This window comes from Mastigoproctus giganteus, chromosome 1, assembly GCF_048544385.1.
Source record: "Mastigoproctus giganteus isolate SK-2022 chromosome 1, ASM4854438v1, whole genome shotgun sequence".
Classification (NCBI taxonomy): domain Eukaryota; kingdom Metazoa; phylum Arthropoda; class Arachnida; order Uropygi; family Thelyphonidae; genus Mastigoproctus; species Mastigoproctus giganteus.
In genome coordinates this window covers 205,815,433-205,832,061 of record NC_143575.1, presented here as the reverse complement: position 1 = coordinate 205,832,061, position 16,629 = coordinate 205,815,433, and the positions used below count along the sequence as shown (strand labels likewise).

At 35.3% G+C, this 16,629-nt stretch overlaps 1 protein-coding gene across 3 annotated transcripts in view; it reads right to left on the bottom strand.

The window, feature by feature from the left end:
- Positions 1-547: 547 nt before the first annotated feature.
- Vha100-1 (V-type ATPase subunit a family protein Vha100-1) overlaps positions 548-16,629 on the bottom strand; it is a 207,513-nt gene continuing 191,431 nt past the window's right edge. The window contains exons 19-20 of one of the 3 annotated variants that reach the window (XM_090375739.1): positions 16,311-16,482; positions 548-814 (exon numbers count right to left, since the gene is read on the bottom strand). In XM_090375739.1, the coding sequence (XP_090231865.1) occupies positions 718-814; positions 16,311-16,482 (269 nt within the window). In that variant the 3' untranslated portion in view covers positions 548-717. The remainder of the gene's footprint in view (positions 815-16,310; positions 16,483-16,629) is intronic. The other 2 variants (XM_090375724.1, XM_090375730.1) reach the window with 2 other exon arrangements.

Here is a 16,629-nt window from a genome sequence, read left to right as displayed (position 1 = left end):
TGTATATTGAGAGAATCCTTTTGGTGTCTTACAAACTTAGTGATACAAGAATGGTATACCAGCATATAAAACTGAACAACAAACATTTATAAAAATGTTTGTTGTTCAGTTATATATAACAAAGAAATTGCAGAAAGTGAAACAAGGCTTATGAAATTTTTCTAGAAATTGTTCATAAATTTGAATCAATGCTCAAGTTTTAAAACAGTAACTGCAATTTTTTTTTAAATCAAATTATTTAACTTTATTAAAAGACAAACTTGAATTAACTCATATTTGAAACAGTGCAGTTGAAGGGTTAAAACTTACAAAAAACATACTTTAATAAATAATTTCAGATCATGATTTCCATTCTTTCATTATAACTTTACTACACATTTATTTACTAGTTATGTTAAGTATTTTTTACAACAGATTTGTTTGATTTCTTTGGCAACAATGAAAAGAGCAATAAATTAAATTTTTGTAAAGGACTTAACGAAATTTCTTATAAAACTACTAAACATATTAAATATATATACATTACATATTTCTTATTAATCTCAGTTGTACATTACATCTAGACTAACGGACAAAAGAATATTCATGAATTTGAACCAATTAGGTGATAGACTTTTCTGTATGGCCAGAATTTTCTTCATACTGTAATCTTTGACTAGCAATTCTAATGTCGACGAGCTGCCTACTTTATTACAATTACTACAGAATCAATTAAAATTAATCTTCAGTACTAGCTGTTTCCAAAATGGCTTCAAAAGAAAAAGGAGTAAACATGTAGCCAGTTCCTCCATAAAATTTACTCTGAAATTCAACCCTGAAAAATGGTATTACATTAAAATGTAATATGATAAGCAAAATATACTGAATATATTTTACAAGAGATTTCAATATATGAAGAAATAGAAAATAAGATAATTACATTATACATGCAAGTCGGCTTTCCCTTTGTATTGACCATAACTCATATCATGACAGACAGCTCCTCCAGCAGTGCTGGCAACATTGGTTATTTGCAGTTTGTCTTACTTTTGATATTAAAAGGAAAATACTTCTAATATCCTTTGAAGCTCTAAAATTAGTGAAAATCCCATAACTTTGAAATAATACTTTTCCTGAAAACACTTCAGCAGCAACATTGGATTCATTAGACTTGTGTTACAGAGCTTAGTAAGTGATTATGTTATCAAAAATGAGCAGCCGATGTGGAAGAAAAAAAAAAAAAAAAAAAGATCCAGCTGTAGTTCGAAAACAAAATGAGAAAATGTTTTGCCTGGCTAATATTAATGAAAGAGTATGCATGATAAGTGAGCATTGTTTTAACATGCTACTTGACCTTTCTCAGTATGTACTCTATTATTCAATATGCTGTGCTCTGATTTATAGAATATAAAAGTAAAATCTGCATCTAGCTTTGGAATGGGAAACAGCTGATCACTTACAGCAATGTTTTATGGGAACATTGCATTTTACAATTAGGAATATGTTTTCCTCCTAAGTATGATACTAAAGCAAATTTGTTTTCTGTAAGGTGCTCTTTTTCTTATTTATTTGATGTTAAAATGTAAAAATTTCATAATCTGACAAAATCTGTTTGTGTAGCATAGTGTTACAAAAAAAAAAAAAAAGAGACCACAAACTGTGTATGGGGGTCTTCAGTTCCAATATCAATGATGTCTGTTTCCACCTACAGTCTGAAAAAGCCTCACTTACTTTTGTTTCAAAGATGGTACTCATGCATATTTCTGTCCTGATATTTCTTACCAGAGACTTCCTAATTTGGAATCTCCTCTGGCCTAAAACCTCTCTACCCTATTCTGCCAAATTCATCTGTTGCTTCTCTTGTGCACCCAGCTCCACTAATCACTGACTTCCTTTCTTTGAAACTCAACTCTCTCCAATCTAACTTTTCTAAGGTGAGGTAATTTTCCTTGGCAATTTTAATTTTTATAAATCCACTTGGCTTCAGTTTTCTAGTTGTAGGGACTCCGATGGTTGGTATGCTCAGGCTTTTACAATTACTAATGACCTCACTCAGCTTGTTAATTTACCTGCCACAATATCAGACAGTCCCAATCACACACCCAACACTTTTTCTCACAACCATTCCTTAAAAGTACATGGTCAGTGTTACTGGTCCTCCAGTCACCTCAGATCACAACAATGTTTTAAATCTTCTGATCCTAATGTGTGCTCATATTGTCAGTGAAATCATTCTTGTAGGGATTCCATCTTAAAACTTTGTAATAAAAGGCTATTCAAGATAAGAATGTTGTCTATCATAACTGGCTTGCTTCCAAATCTCCAGCTTCAATTTTTGCCTACACTACAACTACAGCTTGCAACAATTGTAAAACAGTTATTAATCAATCCAGATTTCATTTTGAACAGAGTAGAAAGTCTTTTTCAAGAGTAGAAAACTTGCTTATTGTCCAAATAGTAATCAGACATTCTGGTCTCTTGCCATCAACTCCCACCAAATACGGAGGATGCGGAAAGGTCAGGGAATGACCACCGCAAATCCCGGAGCAATATGGCCTTAGTTGCTAATGCTCCAAATAACAAACAAACCAAACAAACCAAGCCATCAACTTCATCTTATTTCAACTTCCATCTATATTTCCACTTCTGTTAAAACTTGGTGGTTCTCTTGCATCCTAAGCAAAAGATAAGGCCAACTTACTAGCACATCCTGCTTTTTTCTAACTCTTGTATTCATGGTCTTGGTAAATCTCCTCCTGTGTTCCAAAAGGATTTTGGAGGGACTCCAAACAATGCTGATGCCAAGAACATTCCAGATCTCAGTGGCATTTCATCACTTGTTCTCAAAGCCTGTGCTCCTGAGCTTGAACCTATTTTATGTCACTTTTTAATACTTAATCTAATCCACTGGTGTTTTTCCTCCTGCTTGGAAATTTCCTCATATCCAGCCAGTCACTAAAAACAGTGACAAATCTCTTCCATCCAATTATCACCCTATTGCACTTACTCTATTTCCAGAGTAATGAAAAAAACTGATCAACTGCCAACTCCAACTATCTATTTGATTACCAATATGGATTCAATCAGTGTCAAACAACTGGTGATATATTGGCTAAGGTTACCAATCTTTGAACAAGTTTAGTGATACTTAAATAATTGTGGATGACATTTTTAAGGCTTTGATTGTGTTAAAGGTCTTCTGAACAAGCTCCCATCCTAAGGACTGCTGACTTCTTTTTTTTTTTTTTAATTGATATCCAGTTTTCTGTGACTGTTTACTGCAAGTGATGGTAGATTGCTTTCTATTTTTCAACTTCACTAATGCTGGTGTTCCTCAAGATTCAGTTCTTTCTCCTAGTCTTTACCTCTTTTATATTAATTATATTCTTCCACTAACTGGAAATAAATAGGAAACTATGCATAGGATTTCCAGTCAGTGGAAATCCTATGCATATTTTTTTCTGATGTAGAAATCTTTCACCTTCCAGCTTGAAAAACCTTGTCCTGAATAAACAGCAACTTTTTGAGTAGCCTCTACCAGACACTTAAATTCCAACCTCCAAGTAATTCTTTAGCAGGGCAAAGAAAACTTAGTTAATTGTAATCCCTCTAAAAATGTTATTTCTCACAAAAAAAGTGTACAGATCCTTTGCTCATCTTCAATGACATACAGATTTCTAGACAAGATCACTATCTCTACTAGGAATTACCCTAACCTTATCTCTCTTGGCATAAGCACATCACACACACATTGCTTTCTCTGCATCTAAAAAACTTGGTTTCTTTTTTTTTATTCTTGGCATTATTTTTCTCCTAAACAATTACCATGTATACAAATCTCAGTATTTGCTCTACCTTGGAATACTGTGCTCCCAAAACCTCTCTCAAGCTTTTAAACTCCATTTGAAAGAGGGTAATCAAGTTAATCAATGACCTTTCTTAAAAAGTCTCTCCATTCTCTGTTTCATACCTTTTCTCTGGATACTTACATAGGCACTGTTTATCTGAATTGGCATCTATAATTCCTCCACACTCTTTTGCAAGCCAGTCCCAACATATGCTGCAGCAGTCAGCATCCATTCACTGTTCAACTCTAAACTCACAAAAACAACTTTTCCTCCTCCTCATTTATCCCTTCTACTTCTGTTTTCTGGAACAACATTGCTTCACTTTTATTTCCCAACAATTACAATCTACAGAAATTCAAGTCTATCATCAACAAGCATATTCTGTCTTCTTAACCTACAATTCATACAAGATACTAAATATTATAGGCTCTAATGCTTTTTGTGTTTGGGGTTTTAATAAAAAAAATTACCATGACAGCAAAAAGTATAACAAAATAAAAAAAGCCTGTAATTCTTCAAGAGATAGACCAGTTATCTTGCAGTGTCCATTTCAGTGCAATTCTTTATGTCTGATATATAGCATTATTAATATGAATGAAGCATATCAATATAAACATGTTGAATGAAACATTTGAATGAAGCATATCAATATAAACATGTTCATTTGCTTGTTCTTTCTAATGATTTTTTCAAACTACCCATTTCCATACAAACTGGGCAAAAATTTTTCCAACAGCCAACTACACACAAGGCAAATTTCCACACATCTCTGCATCTATCCTTTTTAATTAATGTCCCCTCAAAAGATGCCATCAGCATTTAGCTTACTCAACATTTCAAAGTCTTAAACACGTCAATTAGGGCTCCACGTAGATGTGTAGTTTCCATACACAATTTACCGAACTCAATTTTTCTCAATAAGAATACCCTTTTGTGTCCATAACTAATTTGATATTCTTCTCTATGCCCTTTTTACCCAACAGATCTATGATCTTCCTAAAATGAAATTTCCAAACCCCTAAAAGCAGTATTCAAGATTTTGCCTAACCATCATGTTATACAATAGAATAATGACTTCTTTGTCCCTGCTGGCAAAACTTGGTATTTGTTGTAAGTTCAAGATTTTCATGCTGTACTGGGTTGCCACACTTGAAGTATTCCTATTTAGACCTGTTTGGAGAATGATATAGTGTTTCTTGTCTAGTGGCACTGGAGTTTCCCCTACAAACCATGAAGTATACTTTGTGATGCAATACAAACTCTATAAATGCAAGAGATAGTGTTTGTGTTAGTTTGCATAGCGTAGTGTTGTGTTGGTCTGTTGTTCCTTCGGCATTTAGCCACCATGCATTTCCATCCAACATCTCAGAGAGGTAGCTGGGTACAGTAGGAGAAAGACTGGTGGGGACAAAACCTGGACTGCACCTGATCCTACCAGGGAGGGTCTAGTAAAAAACAAACAAACAAAACCCCTAGAAGCAGAAGACATGAAAGGGGGTGACAGTGGAGGGAGAGAGAAGAGCAAGGAGGTTAGGGTGGATGATATGAAGGCTGTCCATCAAGAAGTAGGAAGTCAAAGGAATAGAAGGGCATTCCTATGGAAGAAGCTTATCCTCCACATGGGGGGGGGGGTTGACAAGAAAGTAAAAGATTTGTGGTGGTAGGGTCCACAGGGCAAAAGGTAGGGTGGGAGGTAGATGAAGGGAGTATGGGTAATTTGGGAACAAAGCATAGGGCCTGAGTTCCCTATTTTTTTTTGGGGGGGGGAGGTCACGCTGATTCTCTCTGAATAATCTTGCACTGGCCAGACCAGCAGTAAGCCAGTGTCAGCATATCTAATGCCATGCCACAAATTAGAGGGCATGACATTAGCAATGCAGGGAGGTTTCCACATAGGTTGCCCCCACTGCAGTTCAATTTGGAGGGGGCATGATAGAACAACATACACTAGCCATTTATTTCTCTCATACTAACAATTAGTTTTTTTTTTCCTTTATATTTTTTTAATAAACTTATTAAGGGGTAGTGTGGTTTCTAACAGTACATGACACCCACTCACTCAATTACCTTGTTTCATTCATTATCACACATTCAGACAGGACATAGGTGGCACCTGTGTCCTGTTGTCTGATGGATGGTGATATCATTAAGGAAATGCAACTGAATTTTGCAGATATGTTTGTTTTAAGAGGATGTGGGACACACACACACACACACACACACACACACACACACACACACACACACACACACACACACACACACACACACACACACCAAATAGCCACAAAGAAAAAGTCTTGAATGGCTGGCATACCCTGCAACACTTTTGCATAAATACAGAATGAAAGGTGTGTGGGACGGCAGATATGGATAGTTTAATGCTAGGAGCACAATTCTTCTAATTCTCCTTGTTAGAGTGTGCAATGATTGTGAAGCTCTACTAGCAGAATGCAATGCAGTAATTCAATATTAGATATTAAAAGTACCAGCAAAGAGGTTGTTGTTTGGTTTTTAGGAGCATTAGCAACTAAGGCCATATTGCTCGGGGAATATGCAGTGGTCATTCCCTGATCTTACCACACCCTCCGTATTTGGTGGTGACGGGCTCAAACCCCGGTCTAATCAAGAAGCATGTGCTACGCACTGTTGCTCCTTCCCACCTGGCTACGGAGTCGCACCAGCAAAGAGGTCTGATTAACCATGAAGTGTCAGACAAATGATTGCATGGTTTGAGGAAAGTCTAGGGATGAAGCTAGGAGAGGATGCAAATTCCACAACTAAGACAAGGTTGAGGATATTGCTGAAGTCATGGAATAATTTGTGGATAGATGTGTACTAGTATCAGAGGGCAGAACCATGCAGCAACATGATGGCTAGGTACCTTGTGTCAGGTAGGATGGAAGATGTTTAAGATGTTCTACATGTAAAATCCCATCACCAACAATAATTGCAAGCTGATGCCAAAACTAAACTGATATTTTCTCTTATTGTGGAAGCATGTTCTTATTCTTTCATTGTTTAAATGTGATCTTGTATGTGTGTAATATAAGTTTGGGGTTTTTCCTTTATTGAGGTTTGTGCCTTGTCTAATGTTTAAGTAAGTATGACTTTGCAAATTGATGGACAAGCGATGATAAAGTCTTTTAAAATAGCAATATGCCTGCTTGCTGTTGAACAGAGTGGTTTTTATATGGTTTGAAGCAGTCATCTGTGCCACTTATCAAAATTAAAAGTGTAACTTGGATGCAGCATTTTGTTAATTTATTATTACAGTTGTTTAATGACCAGACTTATCTAGTTTTGTTGAAAAAATCAACAGATAATTTAGAAAGGCTTCATTTCTCATTTATAACATTGTCTCTCTGTTCCAATATTATTAAAAATACTTTTTTTTTTTTTTTTGGAAAACTAAAGTAAATTGAAATATGGAAATAAAATAAGAAATTTAAATTTTTTTCCCAACTCCAAATACTAAAACTAAATGAGTGACCATCTGTTAAAACTTCTTATAACTAAACATAATTCTTCAATGCAATCTAAAAGTTACTTTCAATTTAACAAAGTACTTTGTGAGAAACAGTTTACGAAATTTTCCTGTTGTACTTTAAGATGCTTGACACTGCTTTGTTAGGCTGGCCACACACAGAAAATTTGAAATTATTCTGTCAAAAATAAAGTAATTCCTTTACCTCCTTTATTCCAGATGTCTCTGAACTTCTTAAAATCACAGAATACCTGACACAGTTTTTGTCCTTTCAAATTCTCTTTTTTTATTTTTCCGAAATGAAAATATAACATAAATAAAGCTATGCCAAATAATCACTTTTAGATCCACATGAATATGTTCGTTAACTTAGCTCAGTTCATCTATTTTCAGACAAAATAATTTCAAAAGAAATATTTAGAATTCTCACTATTACAAAACCAAACAGTCACCAAACTTATTAATTTCTTCCTGTTTATTGCTACTGCAGTGCTAACAACCAACAGTGGTAACTAACCAAAATTTTCAAAGCTCTTGGTTCCAGGGTTTCTACATGAAAGTATAAGGAGAAAATTGCAACATGCCAAAGAAGAGGAGTATTTTCCCCTTTGTATTTTAGTTTATTCCTTTAATTAAGGATTATGAAAGCTACCTTAAAATAACAGATAAGGAATAAAGCATAAAGTGATTTTACTTACAAATCTGATGTAGCCAAGTGGTCAATTGTGGAGTGCATCAATGCATGTGCATTTGATCACATGACTGTTAATCATGTCAACAAATATTCATCATCAAAATTGTAAACTCCTCTGACCTAGTGGCTGTGTAGAGTATAAAGCAAGAACCTTTATCTTATACAGGGTTTTTCAATTAAAGGGCACCTGAGATTATTTTGCTTATTTCTAGGTTTAGGCTATTTGTCATCTGGACCTTTTTTTTCCTCATATCCAGGCTGAAATTTTTTAATTTGATGTTAAGATTGAACTATTACCAATTAGATTTTAAACCTTTGTGTTTAGTTTCATATAAAATTAGTTTATGTTCATTTCAGAAGTACAGCAATATCATTTTAAAACTAAACCTAAGCTGGGAACAACTTTCCTATTGAGAAAAAAGCAGTTAAGTAAAAATTTTAATTTAGAAATCATAAAATTTAAACAGTATTATGCTTAGTCTAATTTTTTCAGCTCAGGTATGACAAAATGAAGTCCAAATGACAAATAGACTAAATCTAAAAATAAGTGAGATGGAATATGGTACTTTTAATTGAAATAACCTGTATAAAGAAAACTTTTCTGCTTATATTTAACCATGTGTAACTTTTTTTATATATGAAAATCCCAACCACAAGAGGAATTAGAACCTATAGTAGTACCATACATGGGTTAAAGGTTGAGAAGATGAAAGAAGACCTGTTGTTATTAGAATTCAATTTCTGTAGATCGTAACTTTCAGGAAATACATACGAAGGAGGGTTGTTCCAGAAAATGGAAGTTTAATAAATAAATGAGGAAGAAATATTGGTTCTGTGAGTTTCTGGACAGTGAAAGGATGCTGACTGTTTGTGGCACTTGTTTGGACTGGTTTGGAAAAGAGAGTGGGAATTACAGAAGCCAATTCAGAAGAACAGTGTCCATGGAAGTATTTATAGAAAGGCATAAAGTAGAAACAGAATGGCTATGAGACAAGAGAATGGAAAGACTTTGTTAGAGATGGGTCATAAATTACCTAGCTGCCCTCTTTTGAATGGAATTTAGAAGCCTGAGAGAACACTATTCTATGGTAGGGCAGACATGCAATTTGTAGGGAGTGAGCAATTGTTTGGAAGAAAAGTAATGCCGAGAGCAAAAGATGCAGAGGAAACAATATTTGTAATGTGTTTATGCCAAGAGAGAGAGAGATTAGAAGTTGGGTAATCCCAAATAGAGATATGTGATCTTGCCTAGAAATTGGAGTGTCATGAAAGATAAGCACAGGAGCAAGATAAGACAGGATTGGGTTTTAGGAGGATTGAAATCAATTAAGTTATCTTTGTCCCATTGGCGAATTACCTGGAGATAAGCATTTAAGAATTGGTAGTGGATATTTGAGAAGTTAAAGCTGTTTGTGCAGGGCAAGGTTTTTCAAACTGGAAGGTGGAATGCAATGCACTATCACTAGCAAGATTTTGGATAGGATTTCTGGTCAGAGAAAGAAGGTCATTACTATACAAGAGGAAAAGAATTGGAGAAAGAACTGAACCTTGGGAAACACCAGCATTAGTGGAAAAGTCAGAAGAAAAAGAGCCATTTACCATCACCTGCAGTGAGTGTCGGAAAGAAAACTGGATACCCAATTACAAAAAACTGCTGGAAAACCATAAGATGGAAGCTTATTTAGAAGACCTTAATGCCAAACATGATCAAAAGCAACTGCTAGAGTTTCACCAAACTTTTCCATTGAATTTGTCCATAAATGGATAACATGAGCGACTATATCACTGGTGGATCAGCACTGACAGAATCCACACTGGTAATCACTGATCAGATGGAAGATTTCTAGATAGTTTAGGAGTTTGCAGTTAATAGATTTCTCCATTACTTTAGAAAGAGTAGAGTAAGTGCAATGGGACAATAATTGGACGGTACAGTTTTTTTTCACCCTTTTTTAGGAACTGGCTGGATATAAGCAAACCTCCAAGCAGAAAGGAAAAGAACAGTGGAATAAGAAAGTGTAAAAAAGGCACAAAAACACAGGAGTGAGCACAGGTTTTGAGAACAAGTGGAGAAATACCACCAAAAGCTGGCATTTTCTTTGTATCAAGATTGTTCAAAATCCTTCTGACACCTTTTGATGGAAGTCCACAAGGGGCACTGAATGGAGTTTACTAGGGATGGTAGGAGGTACACAAGTGAAAAGAAGGATGCTAGAAGGTCAGCTTTATATTTAGCTGAGGTGGCAATAAAACCATCCTGTTTTGAGAGAGGTGGGAATCGAAATGGGCAGAAGTTGTGGCTAATAGCTTTGGCAATAGACCAAAATGCACTACTACAGTTTGGACAAGAAGCAAGTTTTCTTCTTTTAGTCTGTTCAAAATCTAGTTTCGATTTATTAATAGCTGCTTTGCAGTTGTGCGAGCTTCTGTGCAGAAAATGAACTTGAGATTTGAATGCAAGCTAACTTTAATATGCAACATTCTTATCTGGCACAACCTTAGCACATTTAGTTGGAAACAAAGGTAAAGGATGAGATTTTAAGGTGGAGTATGGAGTAAAGGATTTCATCCCTACAAGAATCATTTCACTGACATGATCTGAGGAAATATTGACACTAAAAGATTTACATAGTAATCCAACCAGGGAAAAGAAATCCCACAGATCATCCTATTTTGCATTCTTGTAATGCCAAAAAACATGAGGTTGAGAATGGCCACAACAGAGAGGCCCCATCAGAGAAGAGACCATCACTAAGTTGTGATCAGAGGTGCCTAGAGAACAACTGACCTCGACCATGTACCTAGAATTTTCTGGTTGATAAGTGAACAATCTGTACAAGGTCATTAGTAATGCAAAATACTCAGCATCTTGACCAACTAGTTCTATGTGACTAGAAAACAAAAGCCAGCTGGAGTTGTAGCCATTAAATTCACCAAGGAAAATTACCTCACTGTAAAGCTGGACTGGAGAAAGTCAAAGAGTTCCAAATGATTAATGGAGTTGGGAGAATGATAGAGGCAACATGAATTTGACAGAAAGATTTTAATCAAAAAGATGAGATTCTAAATTATTAAGTCTCTGACAGGGAATATCAGAGCAGACATATCAAGAATACCACCTATGAAGTGAAAGGAATCATACAGCAAATAATTAGGACAACTGTGATGAACAGCGATTGAATCAATCAGTAATTGGGATTCTGTCAGAAAAAGTATGTGGGGCTTGGCAGACTAAGTGGAATTGAACATCATTAAAACTGGAACAGACCATGTATATTTGTGAAATGAACGAGGAATTGTTTGTGAGGTTTAGATATTTTTGCAGATAAGTTTGTGCTATTAGTTTGACTATTCATTATGTATTTAGTAAGAAAAGGTAGGGAGGATATGTATGAAGTAATGAAGATTTTGACCGTGGCATACAAACAGCAAGAATGTACCCAGCTCCTTGACATAATGTGGCCTCAATGATGTCCCCCCACATACACACTACTCAGAATCCTTCCAGTCACCATCTAGTAGAGTATAGGCAGTGAGATTATACAGTAGATGATCCAGATACCATAGAGAGTTACCAATAGGTTCAGTCTGGCTGGCTATCTATTTTAGAGTTGTACCCTTGAAGTATAAGGAAGATTGAATCTTGCCATGATGCCCATCACAACCTCAAAAGAAATGAATTATACATGCATGATGGAAGAGATGCTGTGGGAGGAGGTTTGATGGAAATTTGCTCTGGAGACTAAACATGGGTTTCACCACTTCAAGCCTCCAATAAGCAAAGTATTGGTATTTCACTGGTTCATGGGGGTCATTTACTACCTAGTATTGTCTGATAACACAGAGGGGCAACATTACTACATGTGGTATGGATGCTACACCTCAACACATTGGATATGTTGGTTTGGACCCAGATGGTTACTTCCAGTATGCTAGGTGCCATATATCAGAACTTGCACATGGGGGTTATACCTATGGTTACTAGCAGTCGCACCACTGTTAAGGGGCACTTGCAAAAGTCTCAGCATCTTGACCAACTAGTTCTATGTGACTAGAAAACAAAAGCCAGCTGCAGAGAATGTGGCTGTCACAGGACAACCAGACTTTGCTGAAATTTGGTCTACTTGACCAAGTATCACCTGAATATCAGTTCCATCAGACTCCCAGGTAGCAAACCCAGCTTGTCATACTTGAGAAAATGTCTGTGATAGTGTCAGGGGCCAAATTCTTCATTTTATCCCTGCTGTTGCCAGGAATAAAATACATCATTTTATCTTTGAAACAACAGTTCATGTGTGCAAGACCAACTGCTGAAAACCATTTTACCACTGAAAGGGTAACCAGCTACTCATTTTCCAGCATAGCTGCCTCAATCGCTTGATTTCACCCCTTGCACCTCTTGCCTTTGAGACTACCTGAAGGATAGTATGCATCATGGTAACATTCCCAAAGGATAGCATCATATGGTATGTGAGAAATATCATCCCAGGTGTGCTGCTACTGTATTATTCAGTCAACCAACTAAGATTTTGGTTCTGCCAAACCACAGTAAGTCACATATTAAGTATTACTGACTGAAAAATCCAATATTACCACACAGGAGTTACCATATCATTAATGTAATACTAATGTGATTGATAATATTCATGTTACGCATTGCCACTGTTACACAGACATCAAACAGTAAAGTCAACATTTACTACACTGGTGTTAGCATGTTTTTCTTTCATTTGTAGTACACACAGCCACCCAGGTGATGTAACAAGTTAATCTTTTACAGCAAAACTTTTCTTCTGGAGGCGATTTTTTTGGCAGTATTTCTTTTTTTTTTTTACTGTCTTCTGAATCCTCTTAAGGATACTGCCAAATTTTTTTGTATTTTCTCCATTAGAATCATGCTCCCGATAGCTCTAAGTAGCATAGAGGCAACTTTTGACTTTTGAAAAGCTAGAAAACAGGTATGCGTAGGCAGGAGGAAAACAGGATGTTTTTTTAAGTCTACACTACACTAGAAATTAAATTTCACTGACGAAATATGCATTTTATATTAAAACACACCCATAAGTTTATTTGCCACTACAGCATGTTTTTAAACATTAGCTTAACTAAAATTCATCATCTGTGGATTTCTGTTTGGTTTTTCTTTTGGAAATCACCTGATAATTTCTTCATAAAATGTACTGTAAAAAAATTTGCACCTCTTCAGAAATGTTAAGCCAAGCTTTGTTTTTAACAATGACACTGCTGTTCAAGAGCATTTCTAAAACTGCACCTGAAAGAGGAGATCCTAGTTCAAGCTTTTTTCCTAGTTAATTTATTTTTTTTGCCTGGTTGAACATTACCTGACAATTCAGCATCGCTATGAATAATTTTTAAGATGGCAAGAATGACCTGGGATAATGTTATATTGCATGCTTCCCTGTGCACTTGTCAGTTTCCCAACCAAGGACCACTCTGCTCAGTTATTTCTGCTACTGACAGAACTGATCTGTAAAATATCTATTTCTTTACCTTCACTGATACTGAGAAGTACTGGAAACTTTTGATTCATTTCAATTTGTTTCAAAAAATTTGTTCTTTGAATAGCAAATTGGTTCTCCAAATACAATTATATTTAAGTTGAATAATATTTAATTTAATTCTTCCAATAATTCAGTTTGGCAACTTTATCTCTGAATTCTCTTTGCAGATAGCAAACTTAACTGCAGTAAGGAAACACACTGTGATCTTAAGAATTCATGATAAAAAGTCAACTGCATGCCATTTTAAGTCCACAATTTACCAAACTTTTTCACAAAGTCATACAGGTTCTGCTATTTTTTTTTTTTTTTTTTGTCCTCGTCTTTTTCCCATTATTATATGGGGTCAGCGTTTTTATTGTTTTGGCATGCAATTTTTACGGCCGGATGCCCTTCCTGACACCAACCCTCGCCCTTTATCTGGGCTGGGAATATGCGGTGGTCATTCCCTGACCTGCCGCATTCTCTGTATTTGATGGGTACGGGCTCAAACCCCGGTCTAATCAAGAAGCGTGTGCTATGCACTACTGCTCCTGCCCACCGGAGGCGCCTACATACAGGTTCTGCTATGAGTGTATTAAATATTTGAAATTGTAATACTTCATCAGATCATATCAGCATATAAATCATTTGAATGCAACATGTAAACTTGAATTAGCATTTTTTTTTCCTACCACATGTATAAAACAGCTTACATTAAAGTTTTATCGCTCCAACTTGTTTTGACATTCATAATGTATTGTCTCTCATTTGTCTTTTACGACAAGGATGGCAGTCTTTACTAATTTATAGAGAGGGGAAGGTGGTGTTTTGGCTCTTGTTTCTCAACTATTGGCAACAAGAGTTAGGAGCTGGAAATACATAATTTATTATTATTTTTTGAAAATAAATAGTTTTTAATAAACTTTTAAGTTTCTTTATTAAGATTAATAAAGGAACGTAAAAATTTATTTTTTCGTGGCTAACCATTCTCAAGTGTTTATCATAGGTGTATTCTTAATGAAATTATGAAAAAATTCAGTATTTTTTAAAAATCCTGATTTTAAGCAGTTTATTTTTTTTGGAAAAAGACTGAGTACCTCTACTGTACCAATGGTGGGAGTGAAAGAGGTCAAACAGTATTTTTTTTGGAAAAAGACTGAGTACCTCTACTGTACCAATGGTGGGAGTGAAAGAGGTCAAACAGAAGGATTCTCTATCGGAGGTTTGGCAGCTATTAAATAGGGATACATTAAATATAGCCATCCAGTATATACTCCTTTGTTCAATTATTCTACACCAGAAGGACAGCCAGGGGTTCCATATAACATCCCCCACAATACTATTTTTAGAAGTTTCTTTCTTTATTGCCAGCAGGTAGAGATAAAGAATTTACCTTTTTAGTTCCTGTTCATATTTTTTTGTTGATTTTAAGTTAGTGGATCCATGGATGAAACAATTTTACTGTAATGAGATTCAGAATCACTAGAGATGTTACTCAGCTTAACAGGCGTATAGTCATTTTTTTTTAATAATTATTTCAAATTCATCACAAAATTCACCTTTCACACAAATTTTCTAATTCTTCCAAATATTTCAGAGCCTTCAAGAAAGCTCTGAAATAATTAGAAGAATGAATAAAAATGTGTGCATGATGCTTCGAAGTGAACTTCAAAATTGTACATTGTAATTGCATGAGACATACATATATCTGTTTAGGCATACAAGGTGTTACTAGAAAGTTCCAAGAATGGACATGGTAAGGCACTTTTGTTGGGACTAATGAAAATCTGACAGTCTATGTTGTGCATATACAGGGTGTCCAAAAAGTCTGGAACCAATGTTAAATATGGCATTAACACTGGATGAAAGGGTAGAGATAGTCCTTCTTAGTGGTCAGAAATCAGTCAGATGGACCAGTGCTGAAATCAGAGTGCCCAAGAGCACAGTGCATGACATTCTGAAAAAAAAAAGTAAAGTTTCATCCATACAAACTTTGAATCCTGCATCATGTGACTGAGGATGATCCTGATCAATGACTCGAAATGTGTGAATGGTTTCTGTGCCAAATTCCAAATGTTTCTTGGAAGGTGTGATGTTCTCTGACAAGGCAAACTTTTATGTAATTGGAGAAGTGAATAAGCATAATAGTGTAAATCCCATTGGTTCCAGACTTTTCGGACACCCTGTATTATGTATCTTACAATGAAATGGTTTCTGCTGCTAAAACATAAAAACCTGAAAAATTTATGGAATGTGTGAACCTAAAATTCTGGTTAAATTGAGGAAATATTCCACTATAAACTACAAAAATTTGTGGGGTGTCTGCAATACTAATTGACACAAATCATTTTTTGAAGGAAAATAAAAAAAATTTGATAATACAAAAAACACTGAGAAAATGTTGAAAAAGCAGAGGAACTTGCTTGTACTAGTCAAAGAATGAATAAAGGAGGATAATAGAATCAAGATCGTAGGTTCAAGAGCATATTAAAATTAAATTTTTAACTATCAAACTTAAATGAAGGCTTGTGTAAAAGAATAGAATAGAATGACAGTATAGAATGAAAATGAATATATTTTCATTCTATAACTGTTCTTGTCAAAATGAACAGTTATGCCAACACTACATATGCAACAGTTGCCAACACTAAATAACTAACAAAAGGAAACCATGTCCATTCTTGGAACTTTCTAGTAACAAAAAAAATAAATAACATTAGTTAGTGCAATTGCATAATAGCTACATTAATACAAAAAAAAAAAAACCCACCATAAATACCCAAATGAAACATAAGTCTTACCAGTGCAAACGAAGAGCATGAAGAAAAGCTGATAGTCCCTCCATAACTAACAGCACACCAATGGTAAGTACTGCCCAAGCAGCAAAGATACAATATAGAATAATACCACCACCCCAACCTGGACTGCTGATGCCAATTTTCATTACCATGTTCCATAACACTTCAGACAATTCTGAAATAAAGCACCAATCTCTTAAAAAGCAAACAAAAAATATTTAAATATGCAGTAAAGGAAAAACTATTTCAAACATATATAAGCATTTTTCAGTAAAACATGAAAGCCTAATGTGTGAAATCTGTCTTCTCAGTCCATGTATGG